General features: G+C 35.5%; 2 protein-coding genes across 2 annotated transcripts; both read left to right on the top strand.

Annotated features, from left to right (window-relative positions):
* Positions 1 to 355: 355 nt before the first annotated feature.
* LOC127789352 (uncharacterized protein C24B11.05) lies at positions 356 to 2,895 on the top strand. Its single transcript, XM_052318324.1, has 9 exons — positions 356 to 536; positions 1,105 to 1,180; positions 1,276 to 1,341; positions 1,454 to 1,551; positions 1,647 to 1,684; positions 1,795 to 1,882; positions 1,977 to 2,294; positions 2,455 to 2,520; positions 2,652 to 2,895. Exons 2-9 carry the CDS (start codon positions 1,120 to 1,122, stop codon positions 2,802 to 2,804), a joined length of 888 nt encoding a protein of 295 aa, XP_052174284.1. The 5' UTR covers positions 356 to 536; positions 1,105 to 1,119; the 3' UTR covers positions 2,805 to 2,895.
* A 4,124-nt stretch (positions 2,896 to 7,019) lies between these two features.
* Positions 7,020 to 13,346, top strand: LOC127789232 (uncharacterized protein At2g37660, chloroplastic). The gene is made up of 7 exons (XM_052318063.1): positions 7,020 to 7,205; positions 9,451 to 9,722; positions 9,890 to 9,926; positions 10,008 to 10,105; positions 12,001 to 12,062; positions 12,704 to 12,827; positions 12,972 to 13,346. Exons 1-7 carry the CDS (start codon positions 7,151 to 7,153, stop codon positions 13,089 to 13,091), a joined length of 768 nt encoding a protein of 255 aa, XP_052174023.1. The 5' UTR covers positions 7,020 to 7,150; the 3' UTR covers positions 13,092 to 13,346.
* The last annotated feature ends 10,301 nt before the right edge of the window (positions 13,347 to 23,647 follow it).

Below are 23,647 nucleotides of genomic sequence, written 5' to 3'. Positions count from 1 at the left end.
ATGGTGAGAAAATGTCAATTAACCAATATCCAAACCCGCTTCAAACTTCGAAGAGGACAAATTTGTATTCCCATGGGAAGGGCATCACGGTCTTTGTAGAAGGCAAAATGGTCACGCCAGTGTTTTATCGTGCCACGTGGTCAAATTATTGAACCCCCATACGTCCCTGGCAAGCACTCGCCATCCTAACCCGGGGCAAATTCGTAATTCAAGTGCGGATGGGGAACCCTTCAAAGCACGGACTAAAAACTCACTTTAGTGCCAACTATTTATTAAAATTCATTTTTTTTAATTTAATTTTGTGTGGAAGGAAAGAACTCAACGGTTGTGTATTTAAATGAATCGCTAGCCCCTTCTTCCTTCCCCCTCTCCCCTGCGTTGTGCGATCCTACATTGCGTAGCGCCTTCTCCCTCTCTCTCGCCCCCGCCGCGCCCCCCCCCCCCCCCCAAATCGCCTGCTCTGTTCGTTCTCATTCCGCCACTTTCTCTCTCTAGAGAACTCTCTCTCTCCAGAGCCTTCTTTCTCTTGAATTTTGGTAGGTTCCGCTTGCCTTCTCTCTCCTCTCTTCTTCTCTTCTTCCATTCCGCCTTATGTTTATGATTTGAGAATTTTCTTTGGGCCTCTCTTTTATGGTTCGACTTGTGAAAATGGAGAGGATTTACGGTTTTAATCGGAGGTCGAGGAGAGGGTGTTTGGTGTCTTGATGGATGAATTTGTATGCATTTCAAATTCAGGCGGTTCTCATTGCCCCCCCCCCCGGGCGGGTTTTTGGAACCCTAGCGTTCTTTTACAATGTTATGGAAGGAGAAGAAGTTGCAATTAATTTGTCTGTCAATTTCAACTAAATCAAATCTCAAGATACTGGTCCACCTGTCTTGGTTGAATGGCAAGTTGTGGGTGTGGATTTTCCCTCCACAAATTTAACAAATCACTATCCTGGTTTTTGTTGGGGTGGCCATAAATGTTCCATTCACGAAGGCCTTTCATTTTAAGCCATGAAATGAAAAAATTTAGATTCATAATTAAGATTGATTTTCAGATCAGAATTTTGTGGGTTTAATTCAGGGTCCATGATGCTAACCTCCTTCCTTTCTTTTGTGAAGTTCTTATAGAACAAAATGGAGTACGAGAACCTTTACAGGCAGGCTCAGAGGCCTAAATATGACTGCCTTCTATTTGGTAAGTTTTTCTTTCTATTTACAAACATGGTTAAACTCCCAAACTGACGAATCTGCAACCAATCTTAATTAACTTTCTGAATTTCAAACATGTAGATTTAGATGATACTCTCTATCCCCTTAGTTCTGGTTTGGCAGCTGGATGCCTCAAGAACATTCAAGGTAACTTTGGGGAATAATTCCTATTCGTTACGCTCTTCCCCCGTTGCCACTTCTTTTTCTGATTTATGGTTTTCATAGTTTATTCTGAGACTTCTGAGTGGCTTTTTCTTAGATTACATGGTTGAGAAGCTTGACATCGAGCAGGAGAAAATCCCAGCTTTGGGCAATCTACTGTACAAGAATTATGGGACAACAATGGCAGGCCTTAGGGTATGGCTATATGATTCCTTCAATTGTTTGTGTAAGTATCAATAATGCTGGAAGGATTATTTGTAATTTTGGCTCTCTTTCTATGTCATTTGCAGGCAATAGGGTATGATTTTGACTACGATAAATACCACAGGTGAGGAAGTCCCCCTTGAAACCTTAATATTTCCACATTGAGCAGTACCTTTTTAAGGTCTTTTTTTGTTTTGGATTGCTTCTGATAGACGATTTCCCTGCTTTTTGCAGTTTTGTTCATGGGAGACTACCTTATGAGAATCTAAAACCCGACCCTGTTCTAAGAACTCTTCTGCTTAGCTTGCCTATTCGTAAAGTTGTAAGTCATCTAGACAAGCATGAAGCATTTTGAAGACTATATGGTTGTGACTTATGTTTTCTTACTATCTTTGTTTAAAATCGTTGCGTTTTAGATCTTCACAAATGCAGACGGGGCGCATGCTGCTAAAGTTCTGAGTAGACTTGGGCTGAAAGACTGTTTTGAAGGGATTATCTGCTTTGAAACTCTGAATCCCATTCACAAGACCACCGTATCTGATGATGAAGATGACGTTAAGTTTGTGGGCCCAACATCAGCTACCAAAAGTAGCAACCAAATCTTTGACATTATTGACCACTTTTCTCAGCCTAATCCAGGATCAGCATTGCCAAAAACACCAATTTTCTGCAAACCATCAGAGGATGCCATTGAACAAGCTCTCAGGATTGCCAAAATCAATCCCCAGAGAACGGTGAGACCCCATCCAGTTCGTCATTTCAAGTTATAAAGGCTTTAGAGAGGATAAGACCATAAATAACTAGTGATTTAGAAATCATGTGGCCAACTCAGAATAGTGGGATAAAGGCTTAACATATTATTCTCGCTTACTCACTGCCATATTGCTGTTTCAGCTATTCTTCGATGATAGTGTGCGAAACATACAATCAGGAAAGCGTGTTGGCCTGCATACCGTGCTGGTAAGTTCTTGAACAACTTCTTCCTAGAATAAGAAAACTGTTGTCTGATCAAACTACTAATGATTCAATTATGATCCCATCTGGAAGCTAATCGATGCCTTTTCTTTTCCTTGATTCAATTGTATATGCAGGTTGGCACTTCACACAGACCTAAAGGGGCAGATTATGCCTTAGAAAGCATCCACAATATTAGGGAAGCATTGCCAGAGCTCTGGGACGCTGACAAGATGCCTGAAGTCAGTTACCCCGGCAAGGTCGCGGTGGAGACATCCGTGACAGCTTAGAAGTTAGGATCTTCTTCCCAAATTCCTGTCTGATGTAGATGTCTTCTTGTGATTATTAATTAATTAATAAATCAAAGATCTCATTTCCTAAGCCAAAGTCTCCCGTAAACCTGCAAATTACCTCTGTTTTTGGCTTATTAGTCTCTGCAGTCATGTTCAGGCCGATTCATCAACAGGGAACTGTGGTGTCATACTTCCTTATCACTTGGATGCTGTTTGTCTTGCAAAACGATGTTGAGATGTTGTCATGATGTTCTAAATCAAAATGTTTGGGTTTATTAGTCACCAATTATATATGCTTCTCCGCATAGAAACAACTGGGTGGGATCAACTTGAAAATGACCCTCGGCCTTCCTTTCAAGTTCGTAAATAAATAGTTCAATATTATGTGAAAATATTGATATTATAATATATAAGGGTTATACAGAGCATAAAATAACAAATAAAAATAACTAACAAATTAAAATTTAGGTAATCGATCTCACCCAATAAGATAAAAACTTGATATTTTATAGGGACATAATTGTTTAGGCCAATTCTGTCCTTTTGTTGGTCCATGACAAATCAAGTTACAAAAAAATAAATAAATAAATAAATAACGGAGGAGGTTTGCTTGGTGGTGTTTATCCACCAAGCTTGAACCACATAGAGCTCATCCATTGAGGTTGCTGATGCCCCGTGGAGATGACATTTCTTGGAGGAGGGTTGGTGCAAAATTATTGAGCTGGATGACACATTAATTGTCTTATTAGGACATGTGCCATGTCTCTTGGTTTATATATATTTGCAGGAAGCTGAGGCTAAATCAGCAACAGCCAGGTAAAGAGAGGATGAAGGATGGACTGTGGACGGAAGGCTGATCATATTGAACAAGAACCCATTGGTTTTAGGAAAATATTCCTCAGTTGTAGGTGCAGAAATTAACTCAAAAGGTGGCAAAATATATGTCAATCAAACAGGCCTTACAAAAATAAGCATCTGTCATTCGAAGGATGACTACAGTTGGTTAAATCGCTGTTATCTACTACTCTCCATATGTCCAAATTCCAATGCGTACTGGACTTGTATATTCTTGCTTCCAGTATTATTAAACATCCTATTCCTAATTTTCTTTCCTCAAGAGATGTTATGGTGTCGACGAGTTGGTCAAAGGTGGTGGGCTGGTTGGAGGAACGTCCTAAATTTTCTTTCACACTAAACTGCTTTAATTTATGCTTGGAATATAACTTTTGTTTCAAAACCCTTATTTTTTTTAATTTAATCTAATTTTTTTACGGGCTTTATATCATTTTATAAGTTCATCAATTTCAAACTAGAGATAGGTATATCTAGACTAGACCATAAAGATATCACACAGTTTTGCTTGTAATATTGGAGAAAGTTGTTCTCTAATTACCCACAAATTATACCTCATATTATCTTTCATATTTGTGATGGAAAAGACTTTTTATTTAGGAAGACTCATGACACCTGTTAAGGGTACTTGCGAGTGCTTTTTAGTTGTGTTGTAAGGAATCTTTGACTTTCTATAGATTTTATAGAACTAAGGCAGACTCCCCAAATAGCACAGCATCCTTTATCTTATTCTTTATTATATTATAAATAATTTATATTTTATTTTAATTTTATCTCAAATTTCGTGTATACTCCAACAAGACTCTCTTTATTCTCTTCTTTATTTAATTCTTTATTTTATTTATTTATTAATAAATTTTCATTTTATTTATTTTAAATATACATAATCAATGATCAAATACGTAAATTAATAATTAAATATATAAAATAATCAAATACACACAATATTACTCATCCAATTCAAAAAAAAAAAATCAAAATCACAAACCAACCTAATTTGCTCATTGTCGTTGTCGAAGAAGACGTCGTCGTTGTCGTCACTATTTCTACTTGTCGCCATTGCTGCTCGTCGTTGTCGTCATCGCCGCCACAGCCTTCGCTGGTCCTATTGCTCAATTTGGAGTTGGCATTTGTCACTTGGGTCATCGTTGCTTGACCTGAAGTCGAGTTTTACTGATTTCGTCCTTTTCTTTAGCCAATCCTTCTTTTCGCCATTGATGGTTGTTTTGGGGGGGGGGGGGAGATGGCGATGCAATTTGGGTCACCACTATTGACGACTCAAAAGAGCTTTGCTAGAAATTTGGGGAAGCAAATTAGCGATGTGCAACCGTTGTTGGAGCTGCAATTTTGGGTTTCTTCGCTATAATCTAGCAATGGTAGTCCGAATAACGGGTTGTTGGAGTCAGTCTAAAGATAGGTATATGTAGACAATAAAAATATCATAAAGTAAAGCTAATGGAATTGAAAAATCACTTCATATTTAAAAATGTCAACAAATTCCTTTATAATTTGACCTAATTGAATTATTATGGGTTGGTGCTATAATTCAATAATTTATATTAATACTTTTTTTTCAAAAAAAAGAAGAAGTAAGGCCAGTTATCTAAGTGACACTCTGGTTGGTGTAAATTTTGCATAACCTTTGGCAATCTCATAGTAATGCACTTATAGGAGCCCATTTAGCCCCGACTTATCAAATAGTGTCCAAAAGTGTATCACACTTTTAAACAACATGATCCACACCAACCAACGTACCATCTAAGAGTCCTAACAATATCTTGTTAGCCTTCAATAGCAGCATCACGAGCCCATTCAACTTAAATCAAGTAACCTTATAAGGTGCAATATTGAGGAACAAAGGAACTTGAACTTCAAATTTCCCATCATCAAGATGCAAACCAGCTACCATCACCACCTCAATAGTCATTATTAAATAATTGGAAGGTAATAATTATTTATTTTTACATACCTTTCACTAAGTTTGCCAAATAAAGTTCATTTAGAGGTAAATTGTATTTAAATTATGTGGTTTGAGTCATTTATGGTAAGGTGTCTTTGCAAATTACCCAAACAGGAAGAGTTTGAATGCAACTTTCTCACTCTTTAGTGATGATATTAGTAATGGTATGGGTCTTTGTGAAAAAACATCAGAAAACCCTTAAAAAGAATACTTTTAAGGGTAAATTTTATATATCATCTTTGAAATTTGTTTAAGTTGTACTTATCTTCCTTATATTTTTGAAATGAATACATGCCTCCCTTGAGTTATATATGATCATGAATTATTTTGCTTTTACAACTAACTTAATACACATATCTCTTGAGTTTTATGACTCTGAATTATTTTGTCTTTTGTTGTTAACAACCAACTTTTAATTTTTTGTAAGTCCCTAAAATCCCATCATTCTTTCTAAAATGTAAATATAAATAAAAAGTAAAAGTTATAGAACATGGTGCTTAGCTAGCCACCTCTGCCATTGCTTATTAAATCCATTTCTAAGTTTGAAACATCAGAATGGGTTCAAGTTGAACTCAAAACGGTTGAGAAGATTTGGACCTAGAAAAGATTCGAATAAATTGAAACTTCTTAAGTTTGATCATTTGAACTCGAGAAAGAATGAGAAAGAAAATGAAAGAGACATTGGATTTTATTTTTCCATCAATAATAATGGTTGTTGGTAAACTCTACCTCATCTTTATTGTCCTAATAATTGAGATGTTAGTCATTAGATCAGATAATAAATATGAAAAAATAAAGAATGGTTTCATAGTGGTTGAGAATAGAGCAGATGAAATATTAATGATGGTTTGTGAAATTTACCCTATTTTTAAATCACAAGAAATTTGGCACAATTGTCTAGACAAAAAAATCTAAGTAAAAATTACCTTTCATTTAAGACTCAAGAATTAAATAAGTTTTGCACAATAGTAATGTTAGACTAATACTCAATTTTAATACTCTTAAAATTAATAACACTTCTTCTAAAAATATTACGACTTTTCAAAAATTATAAATATTTTTTCTATGTGTAAAATGCATTTATAGTTTTTAAAAAAGAAACACTTTTTTATATAAAAAGTGTTTGTAATTTTAAAAAATTACAAATTTTTTTAATTTTTAAGAGTTTATAATTTTAAAAAAAAGTAGTTGATAATTTGTAAAAAGGTGTTGCTAATTTCTTTAAAAAGTAGTTATAAGTATGTGAATATTAAAAATAAGTTAAAGCCTAAAACAATTCTTTGCACAAATTAAACGGGATAAAATGCAATTATCCGAACAATTAGGGGACAATGTATTAAATTGAACTTATTTATTTATTGCACACCAACCAAGGAAGATACAGGTAAATGTTGTTTGGTGGAAGCGGAAGCCCATTTATTAGGTACCACCGACTCCAACGTCAACTTCCTCTGTTCAGACCCATTTCCTCCACAATTAAGCACCAATTACAGGAAAAGGTTTCGGCAAATATCGAGTTGCTTCATCAGCGATGGCGGACTCCAGCCCAATCACAGTCCTCCTCACCGGCGCCAGTGGTAGAACTGGTAACTAAATCAGTTTCCTCCACTCTTCGTTCATTGCATTCCAGTAAATAGACGTGTTTTTTGTCATTTTGCTTAATTTGATGTGTTCCCTTATGTGGGTTTTTGGAATTATTTGGCGGAGGTGTGGTATGAAATTGGAGGTGGAAGACGTCTGTGTGTAGATTCAGTTTCGGTAGAACTCTGTGCTATGTGGGTGTGGAAGGAGTTTGCGGTTGCATTGCTGAAAAATGGGATATTTCTGATGTAAAACCTCGATCATAGTACAGCTATGAAGTATGTTTGATCAGGAATGATATTAGGGGTATATACCTATATGATAGCAGGGATATTCTCTCTTTTCTTTTTCCAACAAAAACGCATTTGTTTACATCAAAAATATTAAAAGTGATGTTGGTTTCTTCTATTTGTGTTTGAAGACAACCCTTGACAACAATAATAAGATTGCTCACCGCTAGGGATGTAAATGGGATTGGGATCCTATTTACATGCTTATTTTGATAAATTTTCAAATGAGCCTTATAGCTATATTTCATATTTATACTGATTTTTACTTTAAATGGGATTAATTGGAATTCATTGGGGACCCATTTACATCCCTGCTCACTGCTGGTGTTGTAGCCTAGTGGTAGGTGGAAGCAGTGGTGAGATAGAAGAAGTCTCATGTTTGAGTCTCGTGAGCCTCAGTTGCTCCCCCACTAGGACTTGAGTAGTATAATCATACTTATTGAAAGAACAATATTATTGCTCCTTTGTGACTAAAACATCAATTGTTCAAGTTGTGGAAACAACATCTTTATGGAATAAGAATAAGGATGTGTAAACAATGATCATCTCCTAACCTTTGCAAAATAGGAGAACCTCGTGCATTCCAAGAAATACTAGGGACACCCTTATCATGCACATGTTTAAGCTATGGATATATATGCTGATGGAGTCCTTGTTAGATAACTTTTCAAGTCCCACATCAGATGGAAATTAGTTTTTCAAGTTCTCCAAATTCAAAATAGAAATAGGAAAGCAAATTCAAGTAGGAATAAGAAATCCAAGGGAGTTGTTATTTATAAATAGACCTCTTCGTATAAGGTAATAGTGTAACACACTTCATTAATTAGAGTTATAGAAGATGCAACTTAGTTATTGGGGTGGTGTGAGTTGAGAGGGGTTATATATTTTTCTATTCAAAAGCTTTGACGATTAGTGGTTCATCCCCTTCAGGGATATGGATGTAAATCTATTGGGAGAACAAATAATAAACTTTTGTGTTCTTTTTTCTCTCTTTCATAAGTCTGATTCCTTTTTTTATTTCTCTTATCTCCCTAAAATCCCAACAGGTAGTATTAGATATTCTGAATTTTCCCAACAAGCGGTATCAACCATATAAAATTTCTGCTCGATCCCAACTGACCTGTATCATTTAACTGTCAAGAGTGTTCTGTTCTTAAACAAATAATTAAGGGGTACATTGTCCAAGGAATGTAGGTGAAGGTTGGAGAAACTTTTTACAATGTTTTGTGCTTCTAGGCTGGAATTGTTATGCCTTACTCTGGACAGATCCTTCTAGCTACTGACGTCTCCACAATGATACACTTCACTCACATCTCCCTCTTTTAACTTCTAGCTTTCTATGACATTGAATTGAAACTTAAATGCAGGGTAATCTCTTGTTCTGAAGTTTTTGGACCTATAATTAATGTACCAAAAGTGCCAGGACTGGACACATTAGATTATGCCCTTTGATTGCGTGGCTGTGCCTGTGGGGATTCTACATCTCTAAAATTGGCAACTTGTAGTTATGATCAATGCAATTTCTGGACTCTATACTATTACTCAGAAAGTGCTTAAACACCCATATGTATAACCATATTTAGGAACATATTAAATCAACAAAGAATGATAGGCTATGGCATGCAGGCTAGTAAATAGGATATTTATAGTTGTATGGATATGTTTAGTGTTCTGATATTAGATGCAACAATAACACTACCAGATGGGCCAACATAATGTTGGAACTGCTGCTCTATTAGGAATTTGTTGGACTGTTTCCAATTTTGGTTTTTCGGTAGGTATTGTTACCTGCTGCTAAGTGATAGAATATTGAAATACCCTGTTATGTTTATCAATGTCAATGCTTTAAAGATAAGCATACGTTATTCACTTGTTGATACTTGATAGTGCAAATCAAGGTAGAATACTTGTTAAATGGCCAACTCACCCCATGATTTGGCCCTATATATGATTTTGGCAGGACAAATTGTTTATCAGAAGTTGAAGGAAAGGACAGACCAGTACGTTACTAGAGGTTTGGTCAGGACAGAGGAGAGCAAGGAGAAAATTGGGGGTGCAGATGATGTTTTTGTTGGGGATATAAGGAATGCAGATAGCATTGTTCCTGCATTCCAAGGAATTGATGCCCTTATAATTCTCACAAGTGCAGTGCCAAAAATGAAGCCTGGGTTTGATTTGAGTAGAGGTGGAAGGCCGGAGTTCCATTTTGAAGATGGAGCATACCCTGAACAGGTAAACTCACCCCCCCCCCCCCCCCCCCCCCAAAAAAAAAAAAAAAAAAAAAAAAACCCTGTTCTCAAGGATCCTGAACAGTACTTCATGTTCTAACCTTTTGATCTGGTTTTAGCTTGTGTGCTTTCGTAATATCCTTGCACTGAGTGATCATGATTACATGTTAGGTTGACTGGATTGGGCAGAAGAATCAAATAGATGCTGGTGGGTTCTTATACCATTTCAATTCCTCCATGTTATTATTTCTTTCTGCATGGGGCTGAAATACAATATCTATATGCACAGCTAAAGCTGCAAACGTGAAGCAAATTGTTCTTGTTGGGTCAATGGGAGGAACAAATCCTAACCACCCCTTGAACAGCTTGGGGAACGGGAATATTTTGGTCTGTACCTTCCTTATTTCTTTTGTAATTTATTTCTCTCTATCCTTTTATTGGCTTTTCTGTTTCATGAATTTCATGTATATGCATATATATATATATATATATATCAACAACTACTGAACATGAAAAACTTATATGATATTTAATGGAAAAATGAACACACATAATGTCACAATCAGTTGCCAAATATTGTATATTAAAGCAAAGCCATAAGCTTTGGATGTACAGATATTTAGGTTCTAAATAATATATGATCTAGATATTTAAACAAGTCAGTTAAAATGCGTATTGAGTAATCTTTTCAACAAGTTTCAAGTGAGTCAAAGATGCTTATGTCAAAAAGGTTGATGGGAAGTAATGAGAATCACCTAGATACTTGAGGACCCCTCTAGAGGTTCCTTGAGCGGTATTTGATAGATTAGACAAAAAGGTGTAGGATGCAGTTGCTGCTTAGAACAGTGTAACCTCTGGCTGGGTTGCAACCTAAAGGGCCATAATCATCACTAGGTAGACTAGGTGGTGCCTCCATCAAGGGACAACCCAATCAGTGTTAGATTTTAGGGAAAATGTTTCTTTGTCTTATAGTTTCTCTCTTCCACTGATTGGTTAAATTGGGTCTTCATACATTGTCAAATCTGGATAGGACAAAGCACCTTGATGAAACATTGGTTAACATCCAATCTAGAGGTCATTGAGAATGCTGAGTAGGGGAGATGACCTATGATTTTGATTGGGATTCAGGATGCTTGAGGTATAATGATTGGTGCGAAATGCCGAGGGGCCTTCTCAATTGAGGGGAGAAACTAAGGGGGTATTCTGAGGAGATTATTCAAGTAATATACAAGGAGACTTTGTTGAGAAGACGCCAAGAAGATTTGCTTTTGGAGTTACTGAGAAGATAGGTCTAACTGAGGATGTACTAGTGCGAATATGAAGGAATCTGGCATTGCCTCTTGAAGACATACTTGGAGAGAACATTGTGCCGTGCAGAGCTTCTTGGCCTCACCATGTGGTGCTCATAGAACCCAGACCCACATTTTACATATTTACAACCTGGTGAAAAATGGATCCAAGAACTTAACAAGAAACCCCCAAAGATCTGCAGAGCTTCATCCCTCTGTAAGCCAAAGATATCAACTATCCTATGAACATCATGTAAACAGGATGAAATCTGTATAAACATGAATGCCTTTGGTTTACCTGCATTATTTTTACCAAATCCAGGTGATCTGATGCTCCTTACCCTGAAATGAAAAACTATAAAGTTCACCCTGCTTGATTGTACCAGTATGGAAATGTCCAGTCCAGAGGGAGCCAATTTTGTATCCAAGAGGGGGAAAAAAATATCACTGCCCTTGAAGCAGTGTTACTAATGAGGATGCCACTTTTTCTCTATCATAATAGGTAAACATATCTCGCCAGCTAATATATGTGTGTGTAAGTATTTTAAATGGTGTAAGCATCCACTAATTTAAACATTCACCCCAAATTGTTTATCATCAGAATGCTAGTTTTAACTTTTCGAGTGGAATATTGTAAAATACTGAAAACAAAATAATTAAGCACTAACAAGTGTCTCCTTCAAATAGTCAAAGCATAAATTCATTCCTCTAGGATACAGAATATTAAAAATGAAAAATCAAGATAATCTAGCCTTATAAGACACTGAACATATTACAAGGCATATGAATTAGTGGCCACTGGAAAATTTAAAGAAAACATAAAGGTAATGGCATATGTGGGTTAATAAAAAAAGAAAGTGTCAGCATGAGGGCTTTATTGGGCCTGACTGAAGACTTTTATGCAATGAGTCTTTATTTTTGAGCCATGATGATCCTGTGAAAATTTTTGAGGCCTGGGTGCACCTTTAAGTACTATATTTTCTGTATATGCAGATCTGGAAGAGAAAGGCTGAACAGTATCTGGCTGACTCAGGAGTTGCATACACAATTATAAGGTAGTCCAACCTATGTTGCTGTTCTTTATCATAACAAAGCAATTTTTGTTTCATAATAGACATTATACAAAATAATAAATGGATTTTTTGGGTTGCATTCATATAACATTTTAAATATCTTCAGAGGTTAAGGATAAGACGTAAATCATGTTGTGTGGAATTATGTTCTAAGAAAAGAATAACTTATTGAGATTAAATATTTTTTCAGCACCAGAGTTTCCTTGTCCCTGTAAACGTTTTAGGTGATAGATGAGAACTATAAGGTACTTTTTCATTGCCAGGGGCTGTGACACCCTGCACGATAAATTTGTTTTTCTGCACCATTATAGCAGCATGATACTGAGGTATATTGTAGTATTGACAAACTACTATGGAGTCAATAAAATTGGATTGCCAAGTTTTGGAATATCTGCTAAATCTAGGTGATTCTGGAGGAATGAAATCTTTGGCTTTCAATGGTGGTCTCAAACTCTTACCATTGAATCTTCTCAAAAGCAAATGAATACAACTATATGATAGATAATTTCACTGATGCAACGATGAAAACTGTTGAATCTCTGATTCTCATATTTGCTTTTGTTTATCTTGCTACTCTAGATCGGTTTTTAGACTTTTTGACTTTGCATCTTGTGATTGTACAGGGCAGGAGGTTTGCAAGACAAAGAAGGTGGTGTCCGAGAACTGCTAGTTGGAAAAGATGATGAGCTTCTTCAGACTGAAACAAAGACCATTACTAGGGCCGATGTTGCTGAAGTCTGCATTCAGGTATATATAATAAGTTGTGCTTACTGGAAACTATATGCCCCACTTGTTCTTCTCTACAGACCCTTTAACCTGAATTCACTCTTTTAGTTTGTAAGATTATTTTGATCATGTCTCATAATGTATCACCTTTTTTATTATGAACAGGCGCTACAGTTTGAGGAGGCCAAATTTAAGGCATTTGACTTGGCCTCAAAGCCAGAGAGAGCTGGCACACCTACAAAGGATTTCAAAGCTTTGTTTTCTCAGATCACTGCCCCTTTTTGATACACAACGGTTTTATCTATCTATCTATATATAATTTATTGAATTCGAAGTTGGTTTTTTAGTTTTATTTGATCGGTTCACATTGTGATTCAGATCTTTTATCTCGAACAACACAAGTAGAACTTGTTTCCCCGCAAGCTTGTATGCTATATATTGTAGAAGGGATATTATAAGTTGAAGCAACATCGACAGCTGGGGCGTTCTCCAGGGAACTTATCCATTCAAATGAATTAGGTATTACTGTTACAGAACTTACAGTTGTTGCGCAAAGCTTGTTTCCTCATGCTTTTGGGAAAAGTTGAGGTAATATTAGGAATTATGCTTTGTGATTGTTAGAATGCTTGGTGTTTCGAAATGGAAGCAGATTATATTGCGAACATGTTATCTGCTTGACCAAAGTGATTACGAGGAAAATGATTCCAAATTCCGCAAAGAGTACAATTTCATTTTGAACGGATGCTCTAGTTTTGGTCTAAAGCCTGTAAACAATCACTTGTGATGCACAGGGCAGTGTTTTATAAAATATATCAACAGTAAATTGCACCTTTTGACTAATGCGACATTTAAATTGTAAACCATTCTCTTCATGATGGTGAAAATGATTTTGTCGACCCTCACAAAGTGGGGAGCTTGATGGTGACTGAGATAGTCTTTTGTGTCTAAATCTGATGCACGAGTTGATCCATATTGGCAGAAACCTGTTAATATAGTTGTATAGTCTTTTGATAGTCTTTTGTGGCACATTAGTTGTATAGTTATCAGACGGACTTACTTAGGCAGGCTACAATTAGTCAGATCTAAAATTAATGGGTGAAGTGATCAAATTCTAATTATTGACCCCCTAGAAGTCCATTCATAAACTAAGTGTACTAAATATTTTCTCAATCCTTAAAAAATGTTTTGCACCAAGTTCTGCTACTTATGTGGCAACATATCAAAAAGAATGCAAAATAAGCTCAACAGGCTTAGCTTCTCTTCTCTGTCGGGCCAACATGACCTGCACTATGGACTGTTGTTAGGCAAACTCTCTTGAAGGTCGGCTGACACGAAGAGTACAGGTTACCTTAGTTAAACGGGCTTTGTTGGCACATCACAAACTATTTGACATTTATATTCACATGAAAAACAAGGAACTAATTCTCCAAGGAATTTGAAGAATTCAACAAAAAGTTTAAGGAATCTTATTAATCCCTTTTTTTTTTCTTTCTAATAAAAAAAAAAAGAGAGGACTAGAGAACAAAAGATGCTTTTTTGAGTGTGATCCAATATAACTCGTGCCCCACCTCTCTAGGATAGGCATTGTGATTGGTAACTACTTTTGAAATACACAATACACACATAATCTTGAGATATCTGATAAATTGAGTCAAAATCCCCTTAAACTTTAAAATTTTTCAAAGAAATCATAAAATTTGATATCTTATAATTCATATAATCTAATTCCTACTTTTTTACGACTAATTAATAAATATACTTTAAGGAACAAAATTATATTAAAACGTGGATTGTTAATGTGATTCTACCTGAACAAGTAGGAAGGTAAATTTTAAAGGTAAAAAAATGCATTCAATACCTATGAGATTTAAGATAATTATAAATTGTTAGTTAACTTTTTTTTAAAATGATCAAACTACCCTTGTATTTTAAAAATTACTCTCTCTCTCTCTCCTACTTTGGTTTTTGACCACCTATCTGCCACCATTGGTCTTTTTCTTCTCCCTCATTTTCTTTCTTGTTCCACTTATATTCAATCACAACCCATCATCGACCTCATCACTATACCCTTTATCTTTTTATATCTATATCCCTATACTTTCTCGATCTTTCTTTTTTATCTATTCAATTTATGTAATCTTACTAAAAGATGTGAAAAACTTTCTTCTCTGGCAATGAAGAGGTCATTGCTAATTGATTTGAAAGGTAAGTTGTTCTTCATTATCATCATCTTCCTCCTCATTTTCTCTTTTTCTCCCCTTTGTTTTCGACTATAAAACTCCAGCTTAACAATATCATTAGGCTTTATTCATCTCTATTGTTGTCGGTACACAGAGCTATCTTCCATTGGGGTTTTGAGTGTTGATTTTTGTTCAATGTTAGGGACTGCGATTTCTCTTATGGGGTTTCCAATGCCAATTTCTACTTGGTGTTGGAGTTCTTGATTTTGGGGGTTGCTTCTGTAATGACCCATATTTTTGCTCTAATTAATTAAATCTCTTAATAGAAAATTTAGAGAAAAATTTGATATTCGAGCCTAATCAGGCAAGATCCAATCAAATTAGATGGCTTTGTTAAGGTTTTAAATGGGGTAATTGCAAGGAAAATTCATGCCTAAAGTAGGCATAAAAGATGGTTAAGAGATTAAGAAAGCAAATGAAGATGAAATGAAGGCAAAAATACCATGGGAGGCACTTTTGATTGACCAAAGATGGAAGCCTAGGAGCTTTAGTCGACTAAAATGGGAGGAAAAGAACTAGTCCAATGAGAATGACCAAACTGAAAAGTTTAGTCAACTGGAACAAAAAGCTAAAATTGCTCCAGCTTACTGGACTAGTTTGGTCAACTAGACTAGACAAATTGGTCGACCAAACTAATGAAAATTTTTATGAGTAACTCAAACTAACACTACAACAAAAATGATTTATTGAGACATTTTTTTTAGGGTATTTTTTAAAAAGTATCCTCTAAAATACCATTTTAAGGCATAATCTAAAAAAGTGCCCCAATACAATAACTTTATTGAGGCACAACAATTAAGTGCCCTATAAAATATCATTTTAAGGCACAATTTAAAGAAGTGCCCCAATAAAATAACTCTAATGAGATACGACAATGAAATACCCTAATAAACAAATATAAGTGTCTTAATAGATAAATCTAATAGGGCAGAATTTTTGAAATGCCCCATTAAAATAATTCTAACAAAACACTCTAACAAAGTGTCCTAATAGACAAATCTTAAGTGCCCCAATAAAATAATTCTAATGAAACTTAGATATACTATAAAATAAACATAGGCATATATATTAATAAGATAATGTGTAGATTAGGTGGTCACGCGTGTGCAAGAAGAAGGAAAGGTTCAAGGTTCGAGCTGAGGGAGAAATAAGTTAGAGTTAAGAGATGGCCTTGTGAGGGATATGAAAAATAAATTTATAGTGATTTTTGAGGCATTTTTAAGTGTCGCAACAAACTTAAATTTATAGTTGTTTTTGAGGCATTTGTAAGTGCCTCAATACGTTTTTGAGGCACAGTTACATGAGGCATTATTATTAATGCCTTAATAGTTAAAATGCCCTAATAAACTATCTATTAAGGCATTTTTAAATGCCTCTTAATCTAAAATTTGTTGTAGTGTAAAGTCAGGTTTAGGGCCATGATCTTGGGGATTTAAGGTGTTACTTTGGCATCAATAACCAATTAATGGGATAATTTTAAGGATCAAATTTGGCCAATTATGGAGATCCATAATTTGGTTAAATTGATGAGAAATTAAAGGACCATTAAGCAGATTGGACAAAAAAGTCTTCCAAGATTTATCTTTGAAAAGTTTGGGCAAAATCTAAGATGTGAAAAAAGAAGAAACTAAAGGATTAACATGCCAACCAACCAAAATAGAGGGGGGGGGGGGGGGCACTAAAAAATGGGGTACAAAGCTAGAAAAAAAAGGATTAGAGTTGATGTTTGCCCTAATTGACCAACTAGCAAGGCTAAAAAGGCTAGAAAAAGAAATGTAGAAAACCAAAAGAAAGAGGGGGTGAATCTACAAGTTCTCTCCTAATCTTTGTGGACTGAAATGCCCCCATAAAAGGGACAAATTAGGCATCCAAGTAAGGGCAATTGAGTAAATGGTTAGGGGTTATAGAAGGCTTGGTGAATAGGGTTTCCTTTTCTTTTCTTACATTCAAGCTGCAAACCTTTATTTATTTTTATTTATTTATTTATTTTTTTGTTGTGCATAGAGCCCAATTACATGATATCCATGGCATGTGGTTTTGGTGTGTGATGCATTTTATTTTGTGCAAAATAGTTGTCATGGACATTTGGGGTGCATAGGTTATGGAATGGCGAACTCTTCCATAAAGGACTTTCACTGCCATAGCAACAGAGGTTGCTTTGAAGATGGCAACCATGCAGGTCACTCCCTTTATAAAAAGAGGTTACAATCTTGGCTAAGGGACCCTAAAAATGGGAGAATGAGAAACAAGGAGACATTCATGGTATGCATGAAATCTTTACTTAGTTATATAGGTTCATGACTTACATTCTCTACATTTTCAGATGTTTCAAGGGTAGCTAACCATTAGTGGAGACCATTAGAGTAGTCACTAGTTTGAGATGACTACGAGAGCATGCTATCTTATATGATGTAACATATTTTGATAGGATAAACATTTATTTTGTTGGGTTGTATTTGACGTTGGATGGATGCGGTTTTGATTTAACAGTTGTAACTTTAATGGAACTTTTATTGTGATTAAAGAATGCCTATAATATGGGGTAAAATAAGTTTTATTTAAAAATATTGAGTTTGACAACAAATAGTCCCTTTAAATCAGTGCGGATGTCTAACTCAATATTCACAATGGCTATCAAGGTTTTTGGAAAGAAATGTTATAAAGAAAATAATGTTGTATCAATTTTGATGGTATTTTGAAGATAAACATTGTTTACACAAAGCTTTAAAAAATAGGCTTGAGACATTCATTCTAATCTTGCATTTCAAAAAAAAATGTCAAAACTGTTGATTGAATGATTTTACCTATCGCTCAATTGTTGTATTATCTCTTCGACAAAGTTTTTCTAGCTAAAACTATTGACCAATTTTTGCATTCTATAGACAAATCTTCAAAACTGTTGACCATACAAAATACATGCTCTTGGTTGTTAGCTATCAACCATTTCTCAAAATTTTTCGGTCAATATTTTTATTAAATTGTTAACTAATTTTACCACTTTTTCGATCAATTGAACCAAAAATTTAAAATCTATCAACCAATTATCCAAATCATTTGATCATTTTTGTCGTAAAAATTTAAATGGTTAATTATATTTAATCTCTGTAGGTCATGTTAACTTAGTATTTGACTCTGATGGCTAGAACTTTCAAATGGATAAGAAGCCTATTAATATGAGAAGATTTGAAGCTCAAGATAGAGAAGTTAATCATTGGGCTTTCAATTTTCAAATCATATATTCTTAGGAGACATTGTGCTTCAATCTTTCACTCTCATTCTCTATCAAGATTCTTTCTTTCATTGTAAATTCTTTTCAAAATCTTACACTAGCTAGATTTTTGAGAGAGTGATGTGCTTTCGAGAGTTGTTATTGTCATTATTTTTCTTGTATTGTATACTTTCTAACGAGTTTTGTTAGAAGAACTAGCTTGTGTGTTACTTGGTATAATAGGTTGTGGTTTGCAACTTGAAGCTTATATAGTATTTTAAAATCTTTAGCTAAGGATATAGGCTGTATTCAGTCGAACTACTCTAAAATTGTTGTCTCTGTGCATTTTCATCTTTTCTATCTTAGCATTATTTATCTCACTTCAAAGATTACTATTTAAATAACAAAAGTTTGATACTTTTTAGAATTTTTTTTATAAATATTTTTTCTTAAACACCCAAGTCACCCACTTCTTGAGTGTGTGTTGTCATATTGTTGTATCATTCTAATTATTAATATTAGAGTAGATTTCCTTGCTTTACAAGTTCAACCACCAAAGGAAGATCCTTAAAATGGCACGCATTTTCTGTAAGCACCCCCGCCCGGATATCCCCAATCATCCGGACTACCCGAACGGGAGCACCTACGGGAGGAGAAAAGTAATAAACACCAGACAAAGACCACCCCGGCATGCATACACAAAAAAAATAAGAACAGCGGAAGCAAAGCTCAAGACATGCATGCACTATGGGTACCCCGCTAACACAGCGGTCACAAGATAAATAAATAAACACAAACTCCTGTGCCGACATACACAAGACTCGAGAAAACACCTGGCACAGTACGAAATAATAGAGTAAATTCTACTTAGACATCAGAGTGGATAGGGATTGACGAGACTGCCTGTACACCACACCGACTCTGCCGTTAAAGCTGACTCCCTTGCCGTGGCTCACGCCGCCACTACCTGGAATGATGGAAAGCAAGGTGAGTCGAGAGACTCAGCAAGCACAAGGAAGAAAAGGCATAAGGCTACTCAAAACCAGAAATCTCACCCCAGAATAAACCCCCAGGTACACACAAGCCATGAGACACTACAACACAACAGCTCAATAGCATAACAAAATAAAAGCACATACCGGTCCTTGGGGCCCACACAAGACACACAGCACCCAAGTCCCATACCAACCTGCAACTGCCCTGAAAGGCAACAAATATCTGCAACAAACTTGCGCGCGCTGTCCCAGGCCGGTACTCCCGTCACCTGTATCCGTCGGTACTCCCGACAACCGAGCCATAGGCTCCCTCGGAACGGTACTCCCGTCCGAGAACTAAATACTACCAGTATCCATGCAATGCACATAGAAATGCAATGGCGTAGTGAGCATCAACGTGATACAAGGCGCCCATACATCCAGGCATCAGGCCATGCTCCGCCCACATAGTAAACCACACGCCATGCATATGCTCGCGTTGGATGCAACCTAACCAAACTAGAATGTCCGTGTTCAAGCATACTCAATAAATGAATAACCCAACATGCATCCCGTACCCATGTGCATATCAAATCATGAACAGTAATACAAGGTATCTAATCATGCAGTAATTCACATACCGGCAGAGCTAGTCAGCAGTGCCCGGCACCGGTCAACGGCCAGTGACTAGGGGTGTCCACCCGACGGTCCACTTCAGGGCCGTACCATAGTCTACCCCAACGTCACCAACAACCGACCCCTGCCCCACTGCTCAATAGCTCTAATCGAACCATAAATAAATCCGAGAAAAATTGGAAATAAGCCCGATAAAATCATAAATAAACTCGCCCGTCTAGGAACCTAGTTCCCAAGCTGGGTCCGGCATCATTCCCAAAAGGAGTGGGGGCGGTACAAACCCCCATAGGCTCACAACAAATAAAATGCTAGAAGTCTCGAATTTAATTTAATTAAAACAAATGAATAATAGTTCAACCAATAAGGCAATGTGCCGCATTAAAGTAAGGGAGGTGATAAAATACAGGAAATCACGGGGTCTTTCACGGGAATTAAAGAACATGAGAAGAGGGTTAGGAGCTTGCCTTTACACGGCCGTTCCTTGCTTTTCTTACGCACCCGCTGCGAAGTAAAACGTTCGCTAGCAATAAATAAAATCGCAGCTTTAATTAAATAAATCTACCGAGTAATATAATTAATTTAGCAGTCTAAAATCCCACGTAAGCGCACCACAATTAATATCTCAACGAGTCTCATATTTATTTTAAATTAAATCACACTAATAAAATCCTCAAAGCCAGCTTAATAAATTAAATTTAACTCAAATGTCCATAATTAATAAACGAATTGAAACAGACGAAGGGAGGGTATAAAATATGAGAAATCACAGGGTTTCTCCCGGGAATTAAAGAATACGAGGAAAGGATTAGGATCTTGCCTGAAATCGGCTGATTCTGACCTCACTCGAGCTCCCGATACAAATTAAATCATTTCCTAACAAATAACACAACCGGAACCCAAATTAATTAATTTTAATCGCGAAAAATTTATAATTTAAACATAACATGCTTCTACTAATTTTTACCCACGTACCTGATCACTTTCCACGCCAAAATAATTCTAAAATTCATTTATTTTTCACTTATTTTTCTTTTCTTCCCTTTCTTCTTTTTCTTCTCCTTTTTTTCTTCTTCTTCTTCTTCTTCTTCTCCTCCTCCTCCTCCGCGCCCACTGCTCCAACACGCCTTTTCCTTCTTCTTCTTCTCTTCTTCTTTCCTTTCTTCTTCTCTTCCTCTTCTTCTTCTTCTTCTTCTTCTTCTTCTTCTCTTCTTTTTCCTTTCTCCTTCTTTTCTTCCAGCGGCCACTGCTGTTCATCATCTTCCCCACGCGCACACTGCAATCGGCCATGGCCGCCGCTGGTCGCTGCTGCTTCGCTCGGCCAGCTTCTCTCCCTCTCGAGCTCTCTCTCTCATGCTGCTCTCCTTCTCTCTCAAGCTCGATCTCTTCCTCTCGTGGCTTTTTCTTCACTCGGCCGCACCCCCTCCCCAATCTCCCAGCTCTCTCTCTCTCCTCTATTTAATTTTTCAGAGAGTGGTACTGTGCAAAGCTTGGCCTCCAAGCTTACACGCACAGCCACTCGTTTAATCAAATTAATTGATTTAATTAATTAATTTAATGTAATCTTTTATTGATATTATTGTTATCATTATTATTATTATTTTTTTTTCAAAATTTTGGGATATTACATTTTAGTACTGCTTAACGAGCTGAGGGACAAAGCACCACAAAGCCACAATTATTTGACAAAACAAACTATAGGTATTGGAAGAAAATGATATCTTATTACCTGATGTAGGATATTAGCATCATGAAAACCATCATGAAGGAGTCACAGTCCCTTCAATGGAGAAAGTGAGCAAGTGAACTAAAGATGAGAAAAAAAATGTTGAAATCAATACCAAGGACATGAGTATTCTCTTTTGTGCACTAAGTTCTAAGAAATTCAATTGCATGTCTACATGTAAAACTGCCAAAGAAATATAAAATAAGCTGGAAGTCACACATGAAGATACAAAATAGATAAAAGAAACTAAGATCAATTTTCTAACCTATGAATATGAACTATTTTCTATGAAGGAGAGGAAACTATCAAAGAAATGCTCACGAGATTCATTGACATAGATTTTTTTTTTTTTTTAACTAAGAAATTCATAATATGAAAATAGAGAAACTGTACTGTTGCCCAAAAAAATACCCAATAAAAGAGTGAATTGAGTTTTTTAAAAAAATTAATAATTTTATCTTTTTTAAAAACTCTTAAATTTGTGATATTAATATGTGGTGATTGTAGTAGGATTGAAATCAATAAAATCACACAATCACACAGAGTAAGAGAAATTTATAGAGATTCAGCTCTAAAGAGTCTAATCCTCTCTCTCAAAACTTAGCTTGAGACTCTCAAGACTTAACTTGAGGTTCCACTAGGGAGAATCAACATTAGCTTTTAATTGGAGCTAGAACCAACATACAATCCATTGTCTAAGCAAGAACTACTAGCACACTACTAGCAAATGCAATCCCCTTACACAACAAGTGAGTAAAAATAATAAACTTACAACCAGAAATAATTACAAACAAGTCATCAACGGTTGAGAATTCCACCAGCCAGCACACTTCCAGCATTTCGAACTTTCTCATTCTTGTTTGAATGCTCTATCAAGTTTGTTCTACCTTAAGCCTTCATACTTACCATATATATATACATCTTCCAAACACACTAGCCATTAATGAAAAGATTAATATGAAATTTGAAATTCAAAAAATATTTAGACTTTCTCAAACAATAAAAAAATATATCTCACATTTAATTCAAAATAAATTTACTTTTTGCATGAGAAATCAATATTTGAAAATTCAAATATAAGTTTTTGAGATATAAATAATTAAAACAAGAAAACATGTCTAAAAATAATTCTCTTTTAATTCAAAATAAATTTACTTTTGCATGAGTAAGAGAAAACATGTCTAAAAATAATTCTCCTTTAATTCAAAATTTGAAAATTCAAATGTAACATTTTGAGACATAAATGATTAAAATAGGAAAACATGTCTAAAAACAATTCTCCGTTAATTCAAAATAAATTTATTTTTTGCATGAGTAAGAAAACACATGTTTAAAACCAATTCTCTTTAATTTAAAATAAATTTATTTTTTATATGAGAAAGAGAAAACATGTTTAAAAATAATTCTCCTTTAATTCAAAATAAATATACTTTTTGCATACATAAGAAATGCATTTATCAAGAAATGAAAATTCAAACATAAACTTTTGAGACATAAATGATCAAAATAAGAAAACATGTCTAAAGACAATCTATCTTTAATTTAAAATAAATTTACTCTTTGTACCTATTTTTAATTCAAAATAAATTTACTTTTTGTATGAAAAAAAAATACGTTTACATCATAAAAATATTTTTGTTATCATCAAAATCATATTTACTTACCCTTGAGCTTAACATGCACATAAACAATGTTAAGGCATACCTCGAGCAAGAAACAAAAGTTAGGAAAAACTAAATATAGACCGGAGATATAAGGACTCAAAAGGCAAAAGCCCCAAAGAAGCTACAGGCTATCTAAGACAACCTAGGGGAAGGCATCATAAGTGGACCAAGGTCAACCCTTAAAAAGATCAGGGGAACTAAATAATAGAAAGGCATATCCAAACATCTTTTTGGAGTAGATAAGTCAGTTGGTCCATCGAATGCTCTTGACCACGAAAACACTGGTTATTACGCTCATACTAGATGTAGTAGACCATCCCAGGAATAACAAATTGGTTGCCCACTTGCCATGGATGCTTGCCGTTCCATCTTCTAGAGGCCCAATGTTAGGCTAAT

This window comes from Diospyros lotus, chromosome 13 (genome assembly GCF_014633365.1).
Source record: "Diospyros lotus cultivar Yz01 chromosome 13, ASM1463336v1, whole genome shotgun sequence".
NCBI lineage: Eukaryota > Viridiplantae > Streptophyta > Magnoliopsida > Ericales > Ebenaceae > Diospyros > Diospyros lotus.
Note: the sequence above shows the minus strand (reverse complement) of the source record. Positions and strands in the feature narration are given on the sequence as shown.